Source organism: Neopsephotus bourkii, unplaced genomic scaffold, assembly GCF_033783945.1.
Source record: "Neopsephotus bourkii isolate Nb327-2 ecotype Australia unplaced genomic scaffold, CSIRO-AGI_Nbou_v1 NB_318, whole genome shotgun sequence".
In the NCBI taxonomy this organism is placed as follows: Eukaryota; Metazoa; Chordata; class Aves; order Psittaciformes; family Psittacidae; genus Neopsephotus; species Neopsephotus bourkii.
This window is the reverse complement of record NW_026900826.1, coordinates 6568737-6596063: the sequence shown is the minus strand read 5'-3', so window position 1 is coordinate 6596063 and position 27327 is coordinate 6568737. Positions and strand designations below refer to the sequence as shown.

The following is a 27327-nucleotide window of genomic DNA, read 5'->3' as shown; positions in this document are numbered from 1 at the left end:
ATGTGAAGAGATGCTTGAAGTATCTATACAATTGCTGAAAGTTGTCAAATAAACAAGGATATAAAAAATATCAGAGACAAGAGACACAAACAAATCATAGCTTTTTATGTAAGTCAGAGACTCAGTTGCCCAGGAGGGGAAAAATACTTCCTCAAAGAGAACACTGGGCTGGTCAGTAGGTGCAAGCCCATCTCCTCTCATAAAGAAGGTATCTGTCAAGTCTTCCCCTACCAACAGCTAGATGGTGCTACTAGGCAATAATGATCATTAATTCCCTTAAAGTTCAAATGTATCAAAAACTAAAAAATAAACATTAAAAAATCATTTTAAAGAGTAAATACTATTTTTAATGAAAACCAATACTTCAAGAGTTGGAAATATGCCTCAGAAAAAAGATCCCAACAAATCTATTCATCCAAGATGGGCAAAAAAGAGTAAATAGTAAACATCTAAATACAAGAACATGCCTTCCTGAAGCAATGTGAAGTCTTAAACACCAGAAACAAAGCTTAGCTATTCAGTCAAGACACACTAAAGACTTTTCAGCACTTTCTTCTGCCAGTTCTAATACTGCGTGCCTGAAGGCAAATAAGAAGAAAAAAAGCTACCACCAGACAGAAACACACACACACACAAAGAATACAGAAAAGCACTGGAAATACTGCCACCACAACAGTCTGGGGAGACACTGGCACCCTTACATTATAACAACCATCTTGTTGCAAGTCGCTGGTAAAAACAAGTACAGCAGCCTAATTTTTAAAATACTTATTTGTGCCTTATTTATTCAGATAAACCCCTTTGGGGGAGCTTCCGGAGTTGATTAAAATGACACTAAAAACACTGCATCCAAAATAATTAGAAGTTAGCCTTGATCTTTCTACTTTGCTCCCCAAGTTCACCTGTGAAAATCTTACTACTTCTCTTTCTGATTTCCAGCATATTGTAATTTGCACATGAAATTACGTACGTAAGCTAAAAGCTTATATTTTTCACCTCCAGCACCAGACTAAAGTATGACTGGACTCCTCATTCCCCTGAAACTACTTCCTGGCTTGTCAAAAACAGACACACATGCATTTAGCACTTTAAATGCAGATATAAGTGTCAAAAAAAAAGTCCTGTAGCAGTGTAAGCTATAACTAATTCCCCTCCCCGTGCACAGATTTTTGGGTAATGAGCTCCAGTTAACAAGGTATTACAATAGATTTCCCCATGAGCCCTCCCTGTTTCCACACGTCTTCACACTTCACAGAAGCATTATTCCGGAGTAGTAGTATCTCTGTTTTGCTTTAAAAATACTGCAGTTACTAAACAAGAACAAAGTTCATTTTATATTTCTTCTCCACATAGTCCAAAACTAGTGCAATTTTATGCTGGTTTTATACCTGCATATAGAAAAAGGAGCATAATTATGGAAGAAAACAGCTCCCAAGAACAGTAACTAAAATAGAGATATTGAGAGCAAAGGACAAAATAGTGGTGGGTAAATATCTGAAGCAACAACCTTCTAGACTTGGGCTACTGCTATGCATGTAAGCAAATAAACTTTGACAACCTCAATGCCTGAAAAGGTTGGTTTTACCCCACCTAAGACAACAAAGTTTGAATGGGAAAAAGCCGATGAAGTATAAATGGTGACGGAACAGAAAAGGAAGAAAATCAGAACAGCAGGACAGTAGTATTTTTCTTGATTCACTCAAATTGTCTGGTAAACACCGAGTATTTCACAGTACAAGATGATAAAGGAACCTCTTGACTGATGCTGTCACTGGGTTCTGGGTGACAGAAACTTGTTAAAAACCTGACAGCTGCACTTCCCAAGACACTATGTATTGTTCACTGTGTGCACTGTGACACTATTGTTTACCATCTGTGCTGCGTCAGGGCACCCTCTACCTCATTTTCCACCCCCTTCTTTTTATAGTATATCTAACAAGCACGTGACTTGCAGTCACAAAATGACATCAGCCATACACTACTGTCATCAGCAGCGACTACTACTTCAGAACTGAAAGAGACTGTCTGCAATGCACAGTTGGAATGCTTGTTTGCACAGCAAGTTTTGAACATGCAGGCTCCTTCCAAAAGTGTTTTTAACACATATCAAAAAGTTTATCATGAAAAGACAGCCAAGAAGCTGTCCTGTATTCCAGTTTCTCAACTTGTTTTGAAAGTGGACACATGTCTCATGCCGCATATAAACTGACAACTGTATTACAGAAGTCAACATCATCCTTCCAGAAGTAATGATGACCTCTACAGAAATTTCTCCAAGTTGCCACATCTTTCTTCTTGGTAAGTGTTAAACATATCAGAAAACATTTTTGCTATTCTAGTATCCAGGTGAGGAAGGCAGCATATGAGAGTTCCCAAGTGGGAGTTCTTTCAACAGGTAAAAGGCAACCCAGCGATGAAAACTGACAGGACTTGCCAAGACCTGGATGTAAACGCCACTTTTCAGGATGGGTTCAGCTCAGCAACCTGTTACTGCCAGAAACTTATGGAAGTTCTATATCCAGGAAAACTGCAGTCACACTGGTGTATATACCAGTATGGGATCCTGACAGATGAACAACACTGAAGACCCTACCAGATCCTGAAGCAAGTCTGCTGGAGATTTCTGTACATTAGTGGACACCTGAAAGCGTCAGTCTGTAGTTAAGCTTCTATGAAAAGGATTCCCCTGGAGTTTCTCTCCTCATTAACATACAAACACTTGGCAGAGCAGGATTTAAATAAAGACTAATTATCTTCAATACGTTTGTAATGTATCTTTAAGCTCGAATGTGATTCTCAAGCCTTTTTTTCTTCTAGGTTGTCTACCAAATTTTAAATTATAAAGCAGTTGCAGCTACTTTTATCTTACAACAGATCTGAACTTGCACAAATAACCACTACGAAGAGAAGGTGCTTTTAACATGTTTTTCTTTGCATGGCTCAGGGCCCAGATTTTCTGATCTTGAAAAGAACATGTCCAACAGGAAGTCAATCCATGCCAAGGTAGTTCTTGTTCATAAAGCAGATAGAGCGGATGCATTCAGAGTTGAGATAACTTCAAAGTTCCTTCTCAGGAAGGATTTAATTCTTCTGACAGTGTAGTCCATAGGGAGGAAGTGACCATGTACCTAAACCACTGTAATAGGACAGGAAAGCACTAACACTAGGGTAAGTCAGTCACAGTTTCAGTTTTGATGGATTTTTTTTTATTTTTTTTTGTTATTCCTCCCTCCACAGGCCCTTTTAGCACACACTAGAAATGCAGGTCCAGAAAGAAAGGCTTTAAAAACTAACGGAGATATCTCAACCTTCAGAATCAAATCCTGGCATCTCGGATGCCGCTTTTAAGATTTTCCCATTAATACGGGGTTCCTATTTGAAAACAAACTTTCATACTTTGCGGTCCCTCCAAACAACATAGATAGAAGAGAAACAGGGATGTTTGTAAACCATGAGCCAACCAGGTGTGTGTGCACTTAAGATCTGCCTTGCAGTTTTATAAGCCATTAGAAGACACTACAAACCTTAAAAGGTGCAAGTGTTATTTTCCCCTTAGGCAAACAAAATGTTATTAGTAACTAGTCAGGCTTATCTTTGTTTTATGGAACAGCCAGATGCAATTGGGTTTTGACAGTATCTGTAAAACTTCAAATACAGGCTCTGAATTTGAAATTTGCAACAGATCAATTTAACTTCTACTCCATCATCTGTGAGCATCCAGAAGGTAAACTTTTCTCTTACAAATATTTAGCAGAACCCAAAATCCAACACTGACATTCTATGTCAATAAATTGTCAATTTCCAACAGACTGGAAATACAAAACAGGACATACTTATATTATTCAAGACTAAAGTTTCACATGACAGAAGAAGACTTATCAAACCATACAAAAGATTACTTCTCTCTAAATTCATATAAGACCTGTCTACTTCTGAATTATCACGAAAGTCCTAGTAGGACCAAGTTCAAGTATTAAAAACTACATTCCAAAAGCTAAAACTGCTGTGCAATAGACGTTATTTAACAGAGGTTAAATGTATTCAGAAACAAAATGTATTCAGAAACAAAGATAACTTTAAAGGCGGCTAGTGAGAAAAATAAAAAGCCTGTGCTTAAATAAAGCAAGATTTCAATATGTTTACCCAGGTTGGGCATTCAACAGGAACTGTGCTGCTAGTCTGCTCAAATATCCTTGCAGTTAACCGCTTTCTAAAAGCAAAATGTAACTGCATATGCTTCAATAACATATTGCTATCAAACTTACATTGCATTAATACAACCATGCTCTAAGGTTATGTTTAAGAAAGGGATAGCATTGAAGTTAAACATTCAATTTCTCCTGACGTCTAACAAAATCTGGATCATTATCAGCTGCATCTCTCGAGACAAAGAATGCCATATTACTGCTATCATAGCTCTGCACCATGTTACTCACATTTTAAATCCAAGTACTATTACAACACATTAAATAGTTGATTTAAAAAAATAAAATAATATAATGCTGCCATCACCTGCCGTTGCTGGGCTGTTGTGGAGAATGTCTGGAATGGTCTGAAGGCTCTGACCTCTGGTCAGGAGATCGTGAACGACTGCGGCGGGGCCTGTCATGGGATCGGTTGGAATGATCTGATGCCAGCGACTGAATTTCTGAAATGTCTGTTAAATAAAAGTTGTTTTTTCATGAAATGATTGTAATTAAAATGGTGGCATGACCTGCTCAAATGGAAATAAGCTTTTGCAGAGAACTTTTATGAAGATGTTGAATCTATATTTATTATTTTGAAACAACTAATATTCCTGACAGAACAATTACAAGAATTAGAACTCTATAGTCTTCTCCCCTGTTTTTGAAGGTGTAGATTTCAATCGCATTCAAACAAGAATTTACCCACATGGCAATCTCACTCCTAACTCTTCTTCCCCCTCCTCCCATCCCACTTATTTATTTCACATCTTTACAACACAGGAAATTCCTCTCTCCCTTTGGAAAACAAGTTTATTCATACTCACCATCTCTTTCTGATGCATTAGCAGAATGAATACTGTCAGAAAGATCTGGGACATTCAACAGCGTAGCTCTTTCATCTCGCTGAACGACCATCTTCAACTTGCCTTTTGACCTTTCTATTAGTGTTTTTGCATCTGCTAAGGACATATTTTCTGTCACTGTGCCATTTATCTAGAAGAGAAAAAAGCATATATAAACTTACTGAAGAAAAAAAAGTGAATCTCCAGATATACATATCCACAGATTATATTTAGGATCATCCAAGATATTTACCCAACTACCAACATACAATGGAAGACTATTAGGCTAATTCAAACTATGTAACATTATAGAGAAAATTATTTTCACCTTTCAAAGGCAAAGCCTCTACCACCAATACAAAACTTTTAAAGTATTAGTTGCATTTTTTGAAGCACCACTGCTATATTCAGCAGAGTTAGGAATGGCACGTTTTCCTGCACCAACACATTTACATCAGTATCTTCAAACAAAAAGTGTTAGTATGAATTAAAAATCCTTGATATATTGATTTCTAAAAAAAAAAAAAAAACAACCCAAAAAAAAAACCATAAAAATCAACATTTAAACTGAAGTTCCAGTAATGCTCAATGGCACAACATCTGAGAAATACTGATTTATACTTCAATTCATTGATCTCTGAAATAATTTAGTAAATTATACATCTTCTACCAACAATAGTTATGTTATTAAGAGACAGCTAATTCTAAGAACATCTGCACAACACTCTTCCTTTTGAGCCAACATCACCACCATTTACCGTACCTTCAGTACAACATCTCCTTCCTGAATATTGCCATCTCGTGCTGCAAGGCTATCCTGTGATATTTCTTTCACAAATATGTGACTTGCCAACCGTAGACCATACTCTTTATACATCAGCAATAAAAGAAAAAGAGAACTGATGAAACAGTAGTAAAAAATGTAGGGAGGTATGTGAAGATTTACATTTACACTGGAAACAGAAAGAGGACAGTGAACTTGGCACATGAAGGGCTGTAGCTGAATTACACTAGGGATTTACCATTATATCCATCTCTTTTCTAACTCTGCCTGTTATCATAGTTGTTATTCAATAGCTTAATTTAGACACTACATACAGTTTGTCCTTTTCTAAACAAGACAGGCACTGAAGACTCAGCTAAGCATATGGAAAGTATGCAGCCACTGAACACCAAATGTCAGGTGCACAGTTGGGGTTTGTTTACATTATATGGTACTTTAATTAAGCCCATGTATTTTGGAATATGAAAAATACCACCAGAAACACAGTAGGAGTTTTTAAATTTTCAGCTAGCTACTGGTAAAATGGGCCAACAAACTGTTAACAGCACTGCTCATACAGTGAAGCACGTAACACTGAATGAAGCAGTTGGCCTTTAAAAAACAGCAAAAGTCTTATCAAGAGAATGACATACAAGTTACCTTCATTCTTCCTTGATTTCACCAGTGTTACTTTGGTGGGTTTTGCAGGCTGACTTGATGTAACTGACCTTCTGTCTGATCTTGGTGATAAGCTTCTCTCTCTGCTAGCACTCCGATCTCTTACCCAGCTCTTTTCATGCCTTCTGTTAGCACTTAGACCACTACGGCTGCTTCTTGGATCACGTATCTCTTCATCATAGCTATCATCCTCATTTTCAGACACTGGCTCAGGTTCTGGTCGAGCCACCGGAATCTGAATTTTCTTCATCCTTCGGATAGTCTACAACCAAATACTAGATATCAGCCTCTGGCTGTGTAATGCTAATGGTGTTACTGAAGGTCAGAAGACAAACCAATCCCAAAACTCACAAGAAAACACATACATGTATTTATGAATGCCCTGACTTCTTTCATCCTCACTATAAAAATTCTATGCAATCAATACAGATTACTAGAAACATTTTTTGAGTGGTATGTTTGTTTTTACAGTTGTTTTAGTACTTTTTGGTTCCCAAAAAGTGGCAAAATGATAACACTACAATAATACATAACACAATATTCTGTCTTCAGAGCTGCACATTTGAATGTTCTCTCTTTTTGCTAAAATCCACAGATCAGTTACTGGCACTGCTAAAAAACTTCCTTTTCCTAATGTATAACCTACTATACACTCAGTGTGTTACTGACAGAAATTCTCTTCAACTTTGAAGCCTCCCAAAGCAATATTTAGGCAAGCCACAGAGGAAGAGGAACATTTTCACTGAAAGTTCAAAGTTGATTTGCACTAGCGTAGTCAGCTGTTTCCAAAAAAGGCCTCAAGGCTGTTTAGAGGCTTATCTGCTGCATATTACAGAATTGAACCAAGTTACAGCATCAAGTTTTCATTAACTGCTTTTCATTACATTAATCTATGTAAGATGCTGAAAGACCTGCACAGCTAATATTTTGGTTTGTGCAAGCTTTAAGAAATTACTAAATCTACAAATACAAAATATAACACACTTTTTTTGCAAGTATATTAAAAGCAGAAGAGCACTAGAAATCTGTCAGCATGAGAGCTTTTCTACAATCCCTAGAGGCTGTTTTCCTGAACTAGTTGTTAGACATTGTGCATTTCTGTTTAATTTTTTGTAAAAATCTCAAACTTCTACAGAACACCAGATTACTACCCTTAAGTGATGACCTGTATGTTTTGCAAAGTTCAAAAGCAAACCACTTTGAATAAGCCTACAGAATTATAGGAATTAAGGTAATTATACTTTATTTTGCCAAACTGTTTACTGAACATAAAAAGAATGGTGTTAGTGCCTGAACTGTGGGTAAAGTCCTTCAGCATACACAAGCCTTTGAAAATCTTGGTAAGAGTGCTTTTGGCAAACTGAGAACTTTACCATAAAGAAAAAGAGTCCAAAATATCCAGTGCTACATTACCTAAATATAATAATTTACATTAAAAAAAAATAATCTGAGTGACCCACATGATAAACCCATTGTCCCTTACAACATGCAGCACCACACAGGTATTATTCTAGTACCTTGCATCATGCATGTATTTCATAGAAAACAGTACACCATTTCACTTTTGCTCTATAACTACAAAATTTAAGGAAGCTTAAATCTTTAACACATTCACTTACAATTTTGGCATTCTTCCCACTTTTCCTCAGCTGCTGAACAGCAAATGCATGCTCAACATTATCCATTGAAACTCCATTAACCATTGCAACACGGTCATTTTCTCTAAATGAAAAACATCACAATGCACAACATAAATACTTTATGATAAGGGGAAAATAAGGGGGAATGAGTGTCACTGACCGGACTAACTGTATTATAAAGCTACTACACAAACAATTATTGGTAAGTATCTTGAGAGCAAAACAATCGGAAGGTTTACCTACCAGTGACAAAGATGAATGCCCCCCCAAATCAGAATACAGGTATAGTTTGGCACTTACTGCAGCAGTCCTTCTGCTGGGCCTCCTTTCAGCACATCAGAAATAACTATTGATGTCTCACCACTTTGAAAGTGAGGATTATCTCTTCCTCCAGATATTGCAATACCAAACCCAAATCCAGGGGCCTATAACATAACAGAAGCAGTATTTTTACTTCCTAGTATTTACATATTCAAAATTCACATTCCTCTATCAAACACAGAAAGGTCCTATGGGATGAACAAAACCTTTTGTAAGAAAGAAGGCTCAATGAACCATGCCATGCAACTCAAGAACAGGAGAATGATTAAAAGTAAACACTTTTAGAAGGCATAGAGTTTTAGCCTAACTATCCAATTTCTCCCAAGAAAATGAGATTAGAGTTACTTTTTTATGGCGTGGGCCTCGGATGGTCATTAGCGAGACCTCAATCTTCACTAAGCACAACATTCCATACCAGAGTATCAAGATATTGACTCAAACCCGTATCACATGCTGCAACACTTTCTTTGAGGTTTCACAGTATGGCATTTACCCAGCTTGACCTCACTTAGCTCAAGAACCAACAGGATCACAGCACACAGTAGTACAACTGCAGGCTCAGTTCTTAGGAATACCAAGATCACTTGTACCATTAAATACATCAAAACCTTGTCAGCACTTGAAAATCATCTGCATCTTAACAAAAGTAATTTGCTTCAATCTTTTCCCTCTAGGGTGACCTGCCACTACAGCAAGGTCAATGCCTCTGAAAAGTTATTCTTGTTAGTTATTTCAGGATCAAGAATGATGCTTACATTTCTGCCTGGAAGCAGTGGGGGTGGGAAATAAATTTTATAAAGTTAACTGATTTACAAACTATCTAGTTTCTCCATCATTGCCCAGAAAACAGTCAGAAGGACATTACCACTTAAATGCTGTATTTTGCTCAAGAATTTACTTTGAAGTTTCCAGTTATGCATGACAGTCAGTGGATAGGAAAGATGAGGTTTCAGTCAATTCCTCCTATTTCACACACCATGCTAGCAGACTTATTCCTTTCTTCTTTAGACTTTGACAAACATGACCCAGCTTTAGGAATGAGTTTCATAAAGTGATGGCAGAAGCTAAATGCCAGTCTGCACCTGGCTGCAAGACACATGATATTCATTCCCATTTCCACCAGAATAAAGGTCATTAAAAGTTGGTCCAGATTTAGCCTGTAAGCAGCAAATAAATAGGACCATACAATATTAAAACAAAAGTCTGGAGATTCACTGTTCAGAAATGAATTTCAACAGTTAGCAAATACTGTTGCCAGGTATGAAGAACATTAAGTTGGTCTAACAAGTAGGGAAGGAGTAGGGTGAAGTATACCTTACTGCTTCGACATTCATTTTAATTCATTAAAGGAAAACTGGACATCTTTTCAAGATGCAGCCCATCCAGATCAACCAGAAATCACAGCTGGGATTCAAGAATTACTTAATGAAACCCTGTGCCATGCAGGAGGACAGTCTAAAGGATCATAATTGCCTATTTATGACGAGAGCTGAGGTTTTTGTTCAGTTTTATTTCCTAAATAGTACACCAAGAGAATATAGAATAGGCTATGAAAATATGTAACAAAACCTCTTTCAAAACAGTAATATTTCCCCTTTTTCGTATCACTGCTGCTTCTTTGAATATTCCATTACACCCATATACTTGGGTGGGGAAGGAAAGGGAGAAGACAGACATCTATGTCAAACGTCATCAAATGTTCTCTACCTTTCCTTATAACATAAACCAAAATATTCTCGTAGCTCTTCACTCATGACAAGAAATAAAATCATTAGGCCAGCAGAAATGCAGAAACTCACTATGGATCTTATCTTGGTGCTCAAATTCTATTTTTTGAAGAGATTTTCAAACCAGATCACCACTATTAAGACAGCTAGTTCCACATTTTCCATGCTATTCCTTTCCAAGAAAGCCTGAAAAACTGTAATCTCATATGCATACATCAGTCCCATGATTAGTCAAATGCTTTCTAATAACATGAAGCCTTAAGAAATACTCCACATTATGAAGCATAAATGAAACCCTGAACCTTTTTAAAACTTCAAGACTTTAAATAATCTGCCAGTGAACCTCAGCCTACTACCTTCCCTTTTATCATGCTGCCTATGCTCAGCTTAAGAGAGAAACAATAAAATGAACTACTCTAAAAATTGAACTTAGCTCCTAGACATGTCTGGAAACAGCAAGATGATCAGTACAGACTATAAAAGATATAAACATGTATCTTAACTAAAATCACAGGGGGGTTTTGTTTAAGTCTGCCACATCACAAATTCACCTGTTAGATATTGTTGTGACAACACTAAGCAAAACAACACCCCCCCCCAAAAAAAAAAAACACAACAAAACACGACACACAAAAAACAACCCAAAATGTACTATTCTGCTCTCCCACAGTACAGCAGCATGGGAGGAGCAGAAAGGTTCTTCAGGAGAAGGAGACACATCTAACACAGACACACAGAGCTTTAGTTCCAAATATGAAGAAATCCACATAATTCATGAAGTGCATGGATCCTCCTTAAGTCTTCCACAGTTAAGTATACAAAAGCAGAAGATCTCTCAATAAAACATGAACTGAAGCTACCTGATAAGCTTTAGCTGAACTTGACACTGGCTCAATCCCTTACAAGCTAAACAGCAGTCTAAGAAGTTGGAAAGATAGTAAAGAAAGGGAACAAAACTCTTGGTTAGAAGTTCAAGCCTCATCTCTAAAAAGGTTTATATTAAGACTTTTGCACAATCATGATGGAACTCGCCAACTATTGCGTTAAATGACAACACAGACTGCTTCCATGCTCTGCTCCAGACTCTCTCAGATACCCGAAACAGACTGATTAAAAAAACCCTGATGTTTTAACTATCAAAGTGCCCCAGTTAACATGTATATATACTGCAACTACTGGGATTAAATATGCTATTTCCAAAATTTGCATGACATCTCTAGAAAGTAAAGGCCATAGACAGCAACCCTCCAGAAGAAGTGAGTAAGGCTGCATTTTTCAACAAGTCCTTATGCAAAGCACTCCCTTCTCTTATGTGAGGGTCATCTTCCCAAGTTTATATAACATACTAAACCCTTTTTAAAGGGTCATTAAAGGATCCAAACACGTTCAAAAAAACCCAACACATGTCTCTTCAAGGTATTTAAAACTTCTGAACTGCCATTAACTGATTTATAGATCAGTAACTATCCCCGTAACAATGCAGAAGCATTTTTAAGATGTTTAATCCCTCAGACACCGAGATGTAAAAAAAACCAAAACAAACAACTCATCAATTGATCATACAGATAGAATACCTTATAGGATCTGCTACTGTGTCTTTTTTATTCCAGGAAGAAATTGCATACAAATGATAACTGGCTTTCTAAAATCTGATGAGTACGACCTAAACTGCTTTTTGTTTTTACAGTTTTGGCTACCTTTATGGAGTCCATGAAGAGTTAAAGGAATCCTACTTTGCCACAGACAGAAGCAATGGAGTTATAGTAGACAACAGCACAGTCTTAAAACAAAGTAAAAATGTCAGTGCTGGGATTACCTACAGGATAGAGATAAGTCTCAAAACAGGAATAAACATAGTTCAGAATATTCTACGAAACTTTGATAACGCACACAGAGCACTCAACAAACTACTTGCGTTCCCTCTCTGTTTTTAAGGCTGTTCGTGCCAATAGATGTTAGTGGCCCTTACTCATTAAACAATTTTGATCAAATACCATGGAAGATACCCTGGTTCCTACATAGTTTCTTTGGGACACTTGGAGGGACAATAGATCTTCTTGCCATTATGAAGAGACACGAACTAATCTAGACTGACACCAACTCTGGACTTGTCTGCTTTTCCCGGGGCACTTACTAAGGGTTTATGCAAATTTATACCGGACCTCATCTTCCAATTACTTGTCTAACTTCATTTCTGAACGCAAATATTGACAAAAAGGAACAAAAAGGTTTGGTAAAAAAAGCTTTGCAGGTGTATCAATAAAACAGGAAGCCCGTAATGGGAAGCCTGACTTGCATCTATCCCATAGAAATTCAGCACATGTTAAGTATCTTAATTCCATCATACATAGCCCTCTTACTGACCTCAGCTAAGCCAAAATCAGAGGGACAATTTAGCGTGCCTCACTAGAAAGTGAGTTCCATTCTTCAGAATGTTCTTTCTGTGGCTGACAGTAGAAGCTCTATAGCAGTTCTGTAGCTCAGCCAAGTCAAAAAGATAAACTCACACAAAAAATATTCCACAATCACTCAGAGTGGCATTTCAAGTCTATTCCAATTCTGTACCTTTTAGACATCTTTGAGGATAACTGAGATCTGGATGCATTTGGCTCCTTCCAACTAAAATGGAGTCATCTCATTTACTCAATAACCTAACACTACAAGAATGTCACAAATAAAAAGCAAACTCAAAAGCCCCACAAACAAATCTGCAGTTGCTCTCCTAAATCTTCTTCCCAGTGCTAAGGATAAATTCTAAGCACCAGTTTGCTTCACAATATTATAAGAATTTTGGTTTTGTTATCTGGCGGATGAAAAACATTCATTGTTTGGTTTTAATTGGCTAAATTAATACTATCAAATTATTAACAGTACATGCCATCAGCTTTCAACATCCAAATGAAGGATACCTACACAAATAACAAAACAGTTAAACCAGTACAGTTGGCAGAAGTTTGGCACATGAAGTCTCAAAACTGAAACCATAATCAAACCACACTCTTCACTCATATACTATACAAAGACATCTGACTATGTGCAAAGATGTGATTTCTAATTCCTATCTATTATTCCACAATTTGCTTGTGGTAACACCATATTGCAGCATCTCATTCCTTTGGCTCACTGACTGAACACGTCATTTTCAAGTTTCACTGAAGTAACTTTTTTTGAGTGTAAGACAGTACTGATTTAATGAGTAACATGAGCAAAAAACTTTTAAGTTTACAAAGGCTCCAGGGATGACTGGACAGCTTCAAGAAGAAAACGTGAAAGGCAATTACATACAGAAATAATACTTCTTGCGCAATAACTTGTTGACCTAAAAATCACTGGAAGCTTTAAAAGTAGCCTAGATAACTATGACTACACATTTTTGGTTTTACTCGTACTTTTCCTTCTACATGTGGTTGCAGTTAAAGACAGGGTACTTTGACAGAAAGCCTTCTGGTCAAGCTGAGTGTAACCACTCTTGAGGGCAAGCTCTCTATGATTATTCTGAATCAACATTAAACTCAAAAGAATCAACAGAAAGACTTTCCTTAAGCAACCCACTCCTTACTGTGTCTCTTGTACAGCCTCAAAATAGCTACATCAGAAATCAATTTGGTAAGAGTAACTCAAGTAAGGGAAGAGTCAACCTAAATGTAAAAGCTGTCTTCCTATTCACTGACATCCCATAAACATTCCTTTGTCAAAGGTGCACATTCTGGCCACCCAAACCCGCTATTTTCAGTCACTTTAAGAAAGGAGCAAGAAAATAAGGCAATTTTAAACATGTTTAATTATACTTAGTTACATTGTTTTATGCCCCTGCAAATAAAGTTTTACAACATTTAACTACAAACTACAGCACAATCATTAATGAACACTTAGATTTCTAACTACTTTCACTTACATACAGAAGTAATCTAAAGCTTTGTTTCTGCCATGGTTATTTGCTGGCAGACTCATCTCTGAAATCCAACAAAGAAATAAAGTACTATCACATGGAGCTTTTACAACACTTCTAAATTTAAACAAAGAAATATGAGTTTCCTTTTCTTTTACTTCCTGACACCTGGCTTTTTCCTATTGTTTTCAAAAGTCACCAGTATCCTGCATTAGGCAGACACAACCAATTGTATGAACTTACCCTGTGAAGAGTCACTGTGTGTTGTTCCCATATAGCTGTTTCTTCCATTGTTGTGCTCTAAGGAGAAAAAAGAACCCAAAAATTAGACTCACTGACAATCACTATACTAAAAAACTGTATAATACCACAGAAACTTACACTCAAAAGTAACATTAATATTCATGTTGAATAGCTACAGAGAAGTAGGGCTAGCTCATTCGTTACACATTTCCTGTCTTTGTATGTCACATCTGAACTTCCCGTGCTCCCAGGGAAGTGGGGCAAGGGTAATAATAAGCAAAGTAGATTTCTAACCGTTATGTATTTCAGAACTTGAAGTTATAAAGAAGTTTAAAGGGAAGGACTACAAGAACAATTGGCGATGTAGGCTCTCTTGCTTGCTCAGTAAGTGGATTAAGTAAATGAAGTTGGTCCAAAGCCCACTTTCCGTTTTCCACTGTGATCAGTTGTATTTATGTTCTAACTTACATACTTCATACTTTTGTGAACATACTCTTTTTGCGTGTTCTAGCTGTACACAGAATACCACTAATTCATGGACGCCCAGCTATAGTTTGCAGTACCTGTGCTACTGTATAATGCACACAGGTCACATTTAACAGACTCCACAGTTTAGAACAGGCTAATTTCTTTGGTGCACAGTAGCACTGAAGAAATAAACATGGCCCTCTTTAAGGGAACTGAATTAAACAGTAACATTATGACAATATTTACATACTTACATTTCTGCTTCAAAGAGCAGACATTTGCACTACCTAATGTGCCACCACAAGCAAACACTGGAAAGGACAAGATGGCTTGAGGAAGGAAAACTAGCAGAGCCAAAGGCTTGAAAATGGGCAGAAAGGCAGCAGAAAATACAAAGCAAACAGCATGAAGTCTCCCACTCTAGTACTGTACATTTTTTACCTTTCCAGAGGGAGTTCCCAGTGTTTTGCTCCTTACTCTCCACTCTCGCAAGCAATACACTAACTAATGAACAGAAACAGAACACAAGCATCTCAATCTCAACAGAAACAAGGCGAGAGCGTTGTGTTTAAGTCTACCCTTGTTTCAGTTACTGTAACTCAGCCACTACAACAAAAAGTACTCCTAACTTTTAATCCAGTCCTGTACTCTTAACAGGGAACAGCAGCTGGAGTGCTACTCTCACAATCAATAGCTCCGAAATCTTGATCCAATTTTGTAACAACAGAATTTGCAACCAGGTTTAAATAGCGAGTTCTTCTTGTGGCCCCAATGTGCTACATTACTGCTAATTTCTTTTTCAGGATTTGCTTCTGCTGGAAGTGTTGATGCAACTTAATTGGGTTATACTTCATTGAAGCAGCTTTTATTCCCCTCCATTCAATACCAAATGTTACTCCTTTGCATTACAAATTGGTTCAACTCCACCCCAGAATTAGATTATTTCTCTCCAGCTTTTTAGAAGTAGACCATATATATATTAAAACAGTAATGATTTACACAGAGCCATCTCTGAAACAAAACAGAATGTTTAGCTTGCTAAAAACAGTTAATGAATACTGATTTTCTTCCCTATTTCTGATGCTCTCATTCTGTCTTATTTTTGGCAAGAACTTCTCAGTCTGAACATCTCGTCAACAAGTGAAGAATTATCTCTGCAAGTGAACCTCTGAAAGAAAGAACTCTAAGCAGCTCCTATTCAAAAAAAGCAACATCAATCTAAAAGACTGCGAAAAACTGCAGTTCACATTTTTATTGAAATACATCATCTCATTTCTATCTGAGATTATCAACAAGTTAATCCGACTGGCTCACTTACTGCATTTGTTCTGGCAATGCCACCCAGGTACAATACTCCATCAGCAGTGAAAGGCACTTTTGCACGGCACAGTTTTGAGCTGCCTGGCTAACCAAGTACCAGATTTCAATGCTTCCAAGTTCTTGTTCCTCACTGTTGACTCAGTACACAGGGAATGGTGCAAACACACCAACTGGTCCTGAGTATGGCAAAGCCTGATAAAACACAGTTTAACCAGCTAAGCACTCCTCCCACTGGATCTGAGAGAGCTTGTGATCTCAGAGTTGGAGTAGGATGAGATAACAAAAACAGCTAAGCAATGACTAAGAAAAGGGAAGTGACCTACATAACATGCCTTAAAGAACAGTGAGAAGACTTACTACCTCACAAAACACCAAGACAAACACACAAAAACCACTTGCATAATCTCTTCCTAAAACTGACCAGGGTGTTCATTCCTCAATCCCTGCCTGCCATTTTTAATGGCTTTTCCCTTTCTGCAGAAACTCAGTCTTTCCACATTCTTTGCCTGTTCTTCTCTATTTTCTTGTTCACACTACCTCCTCCACTTATCTACTGCTATTACCTCCCCTAGATTTTTACGAACATGTTCATTTCAAATTCACAAGACTTGGAAACTTCAAATATCCATTAGCTAAACAGACAACCAAGTGGCATGCTATTTTCATTCTTTCCGCATGCCCAAACACCAATCAAGAACAGTGAAAACAGTTCAAAAGCAGCCTGAAGTAAGTTGTTGGCTTTGACACAGACTGCTTATGTTGGTTCCTCATCTGTAAAGAACTGCATCACTCACAAGACAAAGTCTGATGAAGACATGTGAAGGTACTGGCCCTACTAAGTATTAACAATGGAGGCTGAGGAGCTAGTTTGCACCACCATCAGCCGAGGTCCCTGCTATGGTGTTGCTCTTAGACCATGCTCACAAAGTGCTCTACTTTTCATGCAACCTTTGAATTTCAGGAATCTTGTAAGGACTTAATTCCAAAATCTTTGGAAATGGCAGACACTACTTGTAATTAAGGGGTATGGACAGAGTAGGTCTGCAGTGTTAGTGCCAGAGCCCCGCTGACTGCTGGTGCCAAGCTTGCTATCCCAAATAAGGTCACTCACCACTGATTTAGGGGGAATCAAGATGACTCAGCAGGAACTGAGAAATACATACAGCCTAATACCTCAGAAACTAGGAATGTGTGAGAATACTAAGATGATACCGTTTAGGGTTACAGTAACTGAGCAGAGACCATTAAGTATCTTTGAAATGCAAGTGAAGAACTGACAGCATTTGGAACGTTGCAAACTCCAGATACTATTATGTATGGTTCTTTACACATATAAAAATAACAGAAAGAGAATAATGGTATCGTGACTTTAGTGTTGGAAAAAAAAAAGAATAAAAATTTATGTTTCTGCTTCAAGAGTTTTCTTAAGCTCATGTTAAACATCATTATACAGACAATTTGTAGCATTCCCAGCTCTGTATATGGCAAAAGGATGTGTTTGCAAGCTGCTTCTTGGTTTTGTTTTCCCACTAAGGGCAGTGAGATTAATACATTCCCAGAGAAAATCATATTTAGGTATCTAACTTGGAACAGGCAGATTTTCAAGGCCTTCCTCTGGCCAATGAAAGAGTGTACCATGGAAAGAAGTAACATACTTTTTGTATCTTTACAAACCTGATTTTGCAGATCAGCATTGACAGCTGTACTGCAGACAATAAAATGAAGCAACTGCTTCTGCTACCTCAGGGGGCATATTGTTTCTATTCTCCACAAAATACAATAGAGAGGGAAGCTACCTATCTGTGACAGATGCAAGCCTCTGCTCTAACCCTTTCAACCACAACAGGCAAACTACAAAAACCCGAACCACCAGAGTACAAACTTAACTACATAAAGAACACTACCTTTGCTCCCAAGTGTGCAGCCTCATGTTGCAGCTTTTGCGCACTCCTTACTTCCAATAAAATACCAATGTCTCACAACATTCCTATCTGTCTTGATAAAAATCACAACAACTTTAAGAAATAGCTTATTCAAGATATGAAAAAAAGATAAAATAGAACTGGTAAGGGGCTGTATCAAAAGAAGGAACTAAGTTTAGATTTAGTGTTGGTCTCCTCAGAAAGACACAGCAGACATTCATACACCTTATTTATCTTGCTGCATTTATAATTGGCTTCTATAATTAATTCTCAATTATTCTTTGGAAGCCCACACCAGCAGTGGGATGCAACTTAACTTAAAAGTTTTAAAGGTTAAAACGCAAAAATCCCACTTTGATTGCACTTATGGGAACAAGAATTGAAAGTGCTTAATGCAAAAACTAGTATTTGCAACTGTCACAAGAATTTCTGCAGGTTTGTTGGGCATCTTGAGGATGATATTTAGCATTCATTAAAAAAATAAAAAAAAAAAAAAAAAATAAATCAAAGTCAATATCCAAAACAAACAGCTTCCTGAGGAAGTTCAGAAAAGAAAACAATCTTCCTCAGCCAGCCCAGAGCAGGGAATGAAGAGACAATTCCCCCCTCCCCCCATCTTTTAGCACTCAGGGGGAGCACTGCTGCTTCCAACACCAACCAAGATGAGTTCCTACAGATATTCCCCTTTCTCACTGCCTAATTAAACTACAGACACCTTAAAATTCCAACAGCTTTTCTCCAACTCTCTTGTAACAAAAGCCTTCAGCTCACAGAAAAAAAATCAACAAAAAACCCCGAAAAATTACTTAACAGCTGTTCCTCTGCAATTAGTGCAATGAAGACAGAATCCTACTGTAAGATTGATTTTATCAACTGAGAGCTTTATCTTACAGAGTTTTTATATAACATATGCAATGCACCACATTTACTCTACAGAGCACCTTAAGAGATACTTGAGCTATTTCAAACACCGGAAGCCAACTACTACAGCAAGTGTAGCCAGAAAGGAGGGTACTCCAAGGTAGGGAAAACACAGCAATATGCACACTGCAAAAAATGGGTGTTTGCATTCAGAACTGGGGTGTCTCTGTACTAGACGTTGCAAGCAGCTGATATCCTTGACTTTTACAAGCAGGGAAAACTGTTACCCTAAATGTATTTTTGAGGAAAGACAGACTAAGAGATCAGACAGAACAGCTCAGGGACTGCTGCAAAGACAAACAACATGCACCTGATGCTATTTGATTATCTCTTTTACACATGAATGCTAAATGGAGCAGAAACATCCACTAAAGCATCTTCTTGGGAGACCTTGATTATATGAAAGAAAAAAAAACAACCCAAAAAAAAAAATAAACCCCACCAACAAACAAATAGACAACAACAAATAAAACCACACCAACAAACCCTCCACAAAACTCATTCATTACTGAAACTGAGAAACCAGTCATCAATTTCACCTTCTGTCTAAATGCACATCATGGAAGCAACATCGACCATTTATTTTGGATACAGAAATGCTAACATTATTCTCTCAAACAGATGTACTAAACACCTTAAAGTTCTGCAGTGTGCATCACTCCTTTTTTCTATTTCTCACACTGCACAGGTCCCAAGCTCTAGTCAAGAATTCCAGTCCTCCCCAACACTTGTCTACATTCAACAGGTCGCCTCATGAAAAGCCTGTATTAAGAGACACCATTATTAAAACAAGTCTTCAGGTGACAACATGCAATGCAAGTTTAAAAAAAAGAGAAACAAAAAACAAAACCAAAAAAACAAACCACCATCACCATCAACCAATGAAAACCAACAAAACACATACAGACTTCTCGGCACTTACTTAGATCAATGTATAGGCAGAAAGTCTCTACTAGTACACACCTACTGCTTGGACAACAGAAGGCATCTTTGCATCATGAATAACAACCTTGAGAAGAAAAACTAGAACTAGGTTTATATATATATATGCATATTTTCAGTAATAGCTAGGTTCTTTCACCATTCTGCTCAATTCTCCCTATGCTTCCAGAACCACATGAAACTCCATGAAATACTAGCTTACTAAGTACAATTTCCACTGCTTCCTGATCTAAGATTCCCAAGATTACTTACTGTATTTTTAACAAAAATACCACACACACATGCATATATATGTCCCTTCTGTTAGTTTTCCTGAGGAATTTTTGTGCATGACATTTTTGCTCAGACACCGACTTCTGGGCAATATTCTCTCCAAACTGAAAAACAAAACAAAACAGCCAACTTCTTTTTCAGGAAGACTTACTTTTCCAGAATGGTCTCTCAAGTCCAAGCCTCACGTATCACAGACAACTCTCTGATCTCCTGGCATCATTAAACCTTTGTTGGTTTTGCTACTGCTTAATGCAAAAACCAGTAGACCTTCCTTCCAAAAAAACACTGATCAAGAACAGAATGCAGAAATTTGAGGGACTATTACATTTTAGTGAAATAATTAAATATTGAATTATAGATGCAGTTAAATCTGAGTATTTTTAGAAGTGTTTACGATACAGTAGTGAATATCATATCCCTGAACAGCAGAAGGCTGACACTTCAGAGTAAGATGGCAAAACAAACCAGAATTTGAGACCCAAACACATATACATCTCAAATGATCTTAGGTCAAGTTACTTCAGATGAAGAGTACCACTCACACTACAGTAACAGTACCAGTCAGCAGCTAAGCAAAGCTTAAGAGTGTCATGATCTCTATGGCGTGGGAAACTGTGTTTTAGAATTTGGGATCCTTGTCTGTTTTGCTTCTTTCCATTCTGCTTTCCAGCTGGCAATGAAATCATGCAGGATCACAAACTCAAAGTGCTGGCAAGCAGCATTTCACAGATCACGACTCCAGGCCAGTATGCTAGCAAAACAGAACAAAACTCACAACAGAACAGAGAGGCTAAAAAGCAAAGTGGTAAACTGTGTGTTCCCATGTTCACCATCATCCCATCACACACCCTAATCCCCCCACCCCTCGGTAAAGTTGCCAAAAGGAAGCACAGGTAGCTTGCAGTTTGCTTTTTGTTTTACTTTGGTTTAAGTCTCTACCACACTGTCCCAGGTCGGTATTATTAGGATTTAGAGATTCCAGAATTAGAGTTTAGGTTTTAATATGTAATTGAAAGTATTTCTCTTTATTTAAACATGAACATTAGCCCAGATATTTTTTCCATGATTCAAAAAAACCCAAAAAAAACAAAAAAAACACCAACTTTAAGAAACCAGATGTAATATTTTAATTCCTTATATGTCAGGGTGCAACTTGAAAAGCACTTATTTTAGCATAAGTAACTGCTTAAGCAGCACATGCTGCCTTCATACTAGTTTACACCCTCAAATACACCCTTCTCCCCCATATTATGCTTATGAATGCTGCACTTATGTATATGGTCCTTTCTACACGCATCTGTTCCCCATCAGTTCATCTCAACCCCACTGACAGTTGCTGCTAGTGGCACAGCTTGTAACCCAGCCCTGTTAATGTAAAAGCTCAAACTCCAGCCTCATATCACAGTAAAATAAGCTACAGTGAAGCATACAAGTGAAGTTCATTAAGCATACACAGCTGTGATCACAGTTTCACAGCAATTGACAACTTGGAATGCCAAATTCCAATTACGCATTACCTGCCTCGCTGCTTTGTTTTAAAACCACAGGGGCAGGCTGGCCAGGGAAGCTGTGGAATTTCCATCCTTAGAGGTATCCAAGCCTCAACCAGACAATAACCCAAGCAACCTGCTGTTGCTGAACCTACTTTAAGCATGGAGCTGGAGTAGATGATCTCCAGAGCTCCGTTCTGGCCTTGCTGTTCCGTACCTGCTGTACAGAACAGCTATAGTGAGAACTGGTTTGAGCAGAGGGCTGGGCTAGCTGATCTCTGGAGTCCCAACTTTAAATCTGTGATTCTATGCAAGTCATTTACAGCATATTCCTGAAACCAAAGCCAGTCACCCAAATGCAGCCAGTCTCCATCCCTGCTCACAGATGCAGCTTGGTGTTTATCACTTAGTTAAGAACATTAGCTGAATTCTGCAACTATGGGTCTTTTTCCCCCCCTCTGTGGAGAAGAGCAGCACAGCATCAGTACCCACATGAAGCATAATCATACTGTATTAGTTTTATATAAGAAACCTCATGTATGTGACCATTATTTTTTAAAGCCAAAACACTCACAAGTTTAAGAAATGGCCACCAAAAAAACTACCAACGTGAAGAGCAACAACAAAAGCTTCCAAGTACCTCAGTAAGTCAGAATGTCTCTTACATCGTTTCTAATTGAGAAAATCATAACCTAGTTACCAAGCACTGCACCGTACCACTTTTAGATTATATGCTAAAGCTCTGTCAAACAAGAGCCCAGGATAGTCAAATACCATCCCACTAGAACAGAGCAGGACTGATTTTCCCCAAGATGCTACTCAAAGCTTTTAAGTTTCAATCAGACCAAATACGTTTTTAAGAGCCTTGTATGACAGCCAAGTACAGATGCAGAGTTACGGCCTTGCTATCTTCCAGCTTGACAAGAAAACAACAGCACACATAGGTTAATATCTCCTTAAAATGTCTGGTGTTTGGGTTTTTTTTTGTACGGTTGATTTTGCAAGTTGTTTCATTTCAGATTTGGGGGGCGGGGGGGAGCATTGGAAAGTCGTTTTTTTTCAGGGGTGGGAAGCGTTGTCTGTTTTCTGTTGGTTTTTTACAGCCTATACAGCCACAACCATTTCATGGTTAATTTACCAAATCCCAACATTAAGATTTTAAATGCAGGTACTCCAACCCAGTAAATGGTGCCTTTTGCCTGGTCAAGATGGACGGATGACAAACTACTTTTGCAGTTGCACAGTTCCAAAGGGCTTTTTCCCCCGATACCTACACACACACACACGCACCGAATCTCAGTATGAATAAATACATCCCTTTGTGTAGTAAGATTTATTTTTTTCTTTTTACAGGTACAAAATTTCTTCCTCTGAATCTCAACCAACCACTTTTATTAAGAATTTCTGTGTTTGTCTTTCCCTACCCTGAACAACCACTCATATAGAGGTGGCATTTCTCCCCACTCCCAATTTGTGTAACTATCAGTTAAGAAGATGCAGTTTTAGCAGTCATATAGCTGCTAGCACATCTGCAGAGCACATCACAACTCTTAAGCTCACATCAACTTTACACATTCAAAGGAAATAAATTAAAAGGATACAAAAACAAAAGAGCTTGAAGAGGAGGAGATGGTGAAAAATGTTAGATATTACAGCTCTTTTCGAAGAGTGACTTTGGTTAGAAAGGTATTAATAACTTCAGAGTAAGGGGTCAATAACAACAGAGTTTGGTGTAAAAAGTGTGTAACTGAACACAAGGTCTTTGTTGTTTTCTAAAGTGCAGTGTTAGTAAGTTGAGAGAAGAAGTAATGCAAACAACTGAGGAAATGAGAATTATAGCAGCATTGCAATATCCTCCTGGTCAGAGGCAAGGTTAGGTTTGGACAGGAGGCCAAGGTAACAAATGCTACAGTAGTGATTAATGTTAGTGCGTCTGAAAGGATTATTCAGCTACCAGCAAGGAAAACATTTCTGAACTTTTTTACCCTGGGAAGTGGAGAAAACATTTTTCCTCAGCAAAAAAGACAATCCCCATCCTATTAAGAATGCTTCTATTACTTTATATAACATACTAGTTACTTTATATAACATACTAGTTTTCTATTACTTGACCATGAAAATGAAGTACTTTACCTCGCTTTCCAAAACATACACATTGAAGAGGGGAAAGAGGCATCTGTTTAAGAAGGCACAATTTAGTATGCTTTGACATTTCACTTCAAAATAATTAGTCTCCCTATTTATATGCACAACATGAGAGTGCTCCAGGATTTTCTTCCTGAAAAACTTCCTTTCTAAAGCTAACACATTAACTAAGTGATGAAGAAAAAACAATTAGCATGCAACAATTGCCCTTGAATCCAGTTATAAAACTGAGTAATATAAAACTAACTCAAACCAGGCAATATTTTCAATTGAAGATGCAGAATGAAAAAAAAATCCAAACCGACATATAAAAAATATTAGTCAATACTACCAGTATTTAAATTCTGAACAATACAGTACAGGAGAGGAGATGAGATGAGTCCTTTCCTGTTTTATGCCAAGCCATTACACAGCATTCAGTAGTTCACAGACCTACAGATGAACTCCCAAATCCCAAGGAGCATATTCCTACAGCTCATTTAACTGTTTCATTTTCATCAGTCCTTTGCACCCTTTTGGTTTGCGTCTATATTATATAAATTGATTAAAATTATCCACTAAAATAAGAAAAAGTGAGGTGATTGTTAAAGTTCAGTTTCAAAGGAGTGCTGGAAAGGGGAGAATGGGGTCCAAGAAAAAAAGGCGGGTTGTTTCATTAAGTTGCTTGTACCAACTAGGCAGGTGTCCAACAGCGATGCAGAGTCAAGACGCAGCACCAGAGGACTCTAAGCAAACTCTGTCAGAACGACTGTAAGGCATAAACCAGCTTTTTTTTTTTTTTGAGAAACAGCAGCCTTCAGGCTCCTGCTCGAATATACAAAGGGTTAAGGAGCACCCAAAGCCTAACCTTGAGGCTACTCTTATGCTCAGGGCAGTGTCTCTTACTTGCAAAGCTGCCCTGAACTGAATCAAAACTTCAGTCTGGCATTGGTGATAGCTTTTTTGAGATGGAAAAGGAACAGGCAAGAAAAGCAGCTAACAAATACGAGTCTTCTCTGGTGGGTTATATTGACTATGAATGTAGAAGCACATATAACACCACACATGCAATCACTTTCACAGCCCTAGCTGCTTTATAGTGTGTAACAAACAATTGCCAGTTACAGAGTAGGACTTCTTTTATTTAAGCTTAATCCTAGCTATAAGATATCTGAAGGATATGGACGCTTTGTTTCAGAAAGCAAAAGAAGATTCACTGCCTCCCAAGTGAGGCTTAACAAACATGTTTTATGAAAGATGCGCATGTTTTTCTACCATCTAATTTATTATCCTTTCCCTTTAAGTAATCTGCTTCCTTCTCTTCAGGAGCCATGGCCAACATCAGCTCCAGAAGAATCGGCAAGCAAGGAAGAACCAGTAAGACATATCCACACTTCTTTCCCTTCCCTTAAAAGGACAGACAGCATCAACAGGAATGCCCCTGCACCCAAAATGAGCCAGAAACATCTTTTTACTTCCATTGTAAAGCAGACCTGAGATACCGCCAGCACCAACAGCTGCCCTGATTACAATCCTCTGATGTCCTGTTGGCAACAATCCCACCACTGCCTTTCTCTATACCAGTGGTTCACAACTTTTACCGATTTGCAGACGTCTTAAAAGAAGTTGAATGCAAATCACCATATATTAAATTTAAGCTAAAAAAAGCAGGCCTTTTTTAAAAACAGCATGTCCTGGGGTTTGGGGGCTTTCTCTTTTGTAAACTGCACCCCTACCCCACAACAGGTAACTCTGAACTCCTATGAATCTTAGGCTGAAGAAGTACTCTGGCCATTTCTCACTGAGCCAGGAGACGACACCCTCCCTCTCTCCCCTTCTGAAGCCAGGGTAAAAGAGACACTGGCTGCAGTCACTAGAACAAAACGACAGAGTAATTACTGGACAAGAAGTTTTACACAGACTTCAAATTAAACTCTGTAGGTTTCCATATGTACATAACCATCATGCTTTTTCCCATCCAACAGAGCTACAGTTAAGATTTTTCCTTTCCTGTTTGCAACATCAAAGCAGAGGAAGGGAAAGGGAATTAACAGAGATGCAGAAGAGCTGATTAACTGTTAACCAGAAGAAAACTCCCTTAGCAGCATGTTACATTTATGCATACAAAGCACAACAATGCACTTCAAAACTGCTAAAACACCTACTTCACATGAAGAGCCATTTAGTAGACTTAGAATTATCTGACCACTGCAGGTGAACCAGAACTTCATTTTTATGTAAAAAATTATCAAATTTAGAAATATTTGTAAAGAATTGCCAAAAATTAACATCTTCCAGGTTTAACAGCTTGAAGGCCTTTCTTCTGCAGTTTAAACTTCACCTGCTTCACCAGTAGAACATTCAGGGTGACAAAGTAAAACTAAAAGCAAGTTCCACCAAAGGAAAAAAGCACCATAACCAAAAAGCCTAAGGTTAACCTTAAAAAGGGTCACAAAGCTATGTCTGTATTTACATCAGCAATTAAAAATAAACTCCTTTAAGTGGAACAAAGTGCCTCACCAGCAGCTTTAACCACATGACATAAACTTCTCTTCCCACAGTTTCAAGCATATCAAGAACACAGGATTATATTCTTTACCAAAACTGCATCATGTCCATCACCATTCTAGAATCCACACTCTCAAATAGATGAGAAAACTATGTAGGCAGAAATTATCTGGTCTATTTTAAAATATGCACCATGCTTCTACCAGAACTGCATCTTCTAACTACATGAAACCGTATTTAAAAACAGATTCTTTGCAAACCCAAAGCTCACAAACAAGTGCAAACTTTCCATTTTTGAAAGCTGTTCCCATTGAACTTAGACTTAACAATCTGCAAGAGCCAACCTGACATTTAAGTTTGCAAACTGAAAATCCACTTGTTAACACAACTTTAACCTCATCCCTTTATTACTCCAGCACGCTTTTTGGTACAGAAAGCAGCTCCATTGAACTTCTACATTCTTAACATAATGTAGTCTAAGAAAATTACAAAAGATTACAAAGCAGTGGCAGTATCTGGTGTACATTTTGACATCTTTATCTGTTTATCTTGCCTCTTCAAGCTTCACATTCTAAAGCAAGTTAAGGCTTTAACTGACAGGAGAGGACACTGGCTTGAAGAGTTCAAAAAGAAGCAAGAAGAAAGACAGCAGAAATCCCACTTAGCTGTGTTCTTCCCCTCTGCATGTAATTCCAATATTTAAAAATAAATACATAAAAAAGCAGCAATCAACAGCAGAAGCACTTCCACATCCCACACCCTCACCCTACTTCAGACAACTCTTGAAGGGGAAGGTGCACATTAAAATGTTGCAATTGAATTTCACGGCTAAACTTGAGTCCTTTCAAAAGCAAAACTTCTTCTTTGGGTTCTGTACCACACTCTACGATTCTATGGCTCTACAATTCCATTAACATGTGCCAACTATCAGCCTGCGTATACACATGATCATGCTGGTGTAATTTTTTTTCCTTGACAGTACACTGTCACAGAACCACAGGACAGTTAGGGTCAGAAGATCATCTAGTTTCAACCCCCCTGACATAGGCAGGGATGCCTCACACTAGAC

At 37.9% G+C, this 27327-nt stretch overlaps 1 protein-coding gene across 3 annotated transcripts in view; it reads right to left on the bottom strand.

Annotated features, from left to right (window-relative positions):
* Positions 1-27327, bottom strand: part of TJP1 (tight junction protein 1) — a 192554-nt gene that overhangs the window by 27450 nt on the left and 137777 nt on the right. For all 3 annotated transcript variants that reach the window (XM_061347543.1, XM_061347544.1, XM_061347545.1), the window contains 7 exons: positions 14291-14347; positions 8411-8535; positions 8090-8192; positions 6453-6732; positions 5793-5896; positions 5012-5180; positions 4513-4657 (listed from right to left, as the gene is read on the bottom strand). In XM_061347543.1, coding sequence (XP_061203527.1) covers positions 4513-4657; positions 5012-5180; positions 5793-5896; positions 6453-6732; positions 8090-8192; positions 8411-8535; positions 14291-14347 — 983 coding nt within the window. The remainder of the gene's footprint in view (positions 1-4512; positions 4658-5011; positions 5181-5792; positions 5897-6452; positions 6733-8089; positions 8193-8410; positions 8536-14290; positions 14348-27327) is intronic.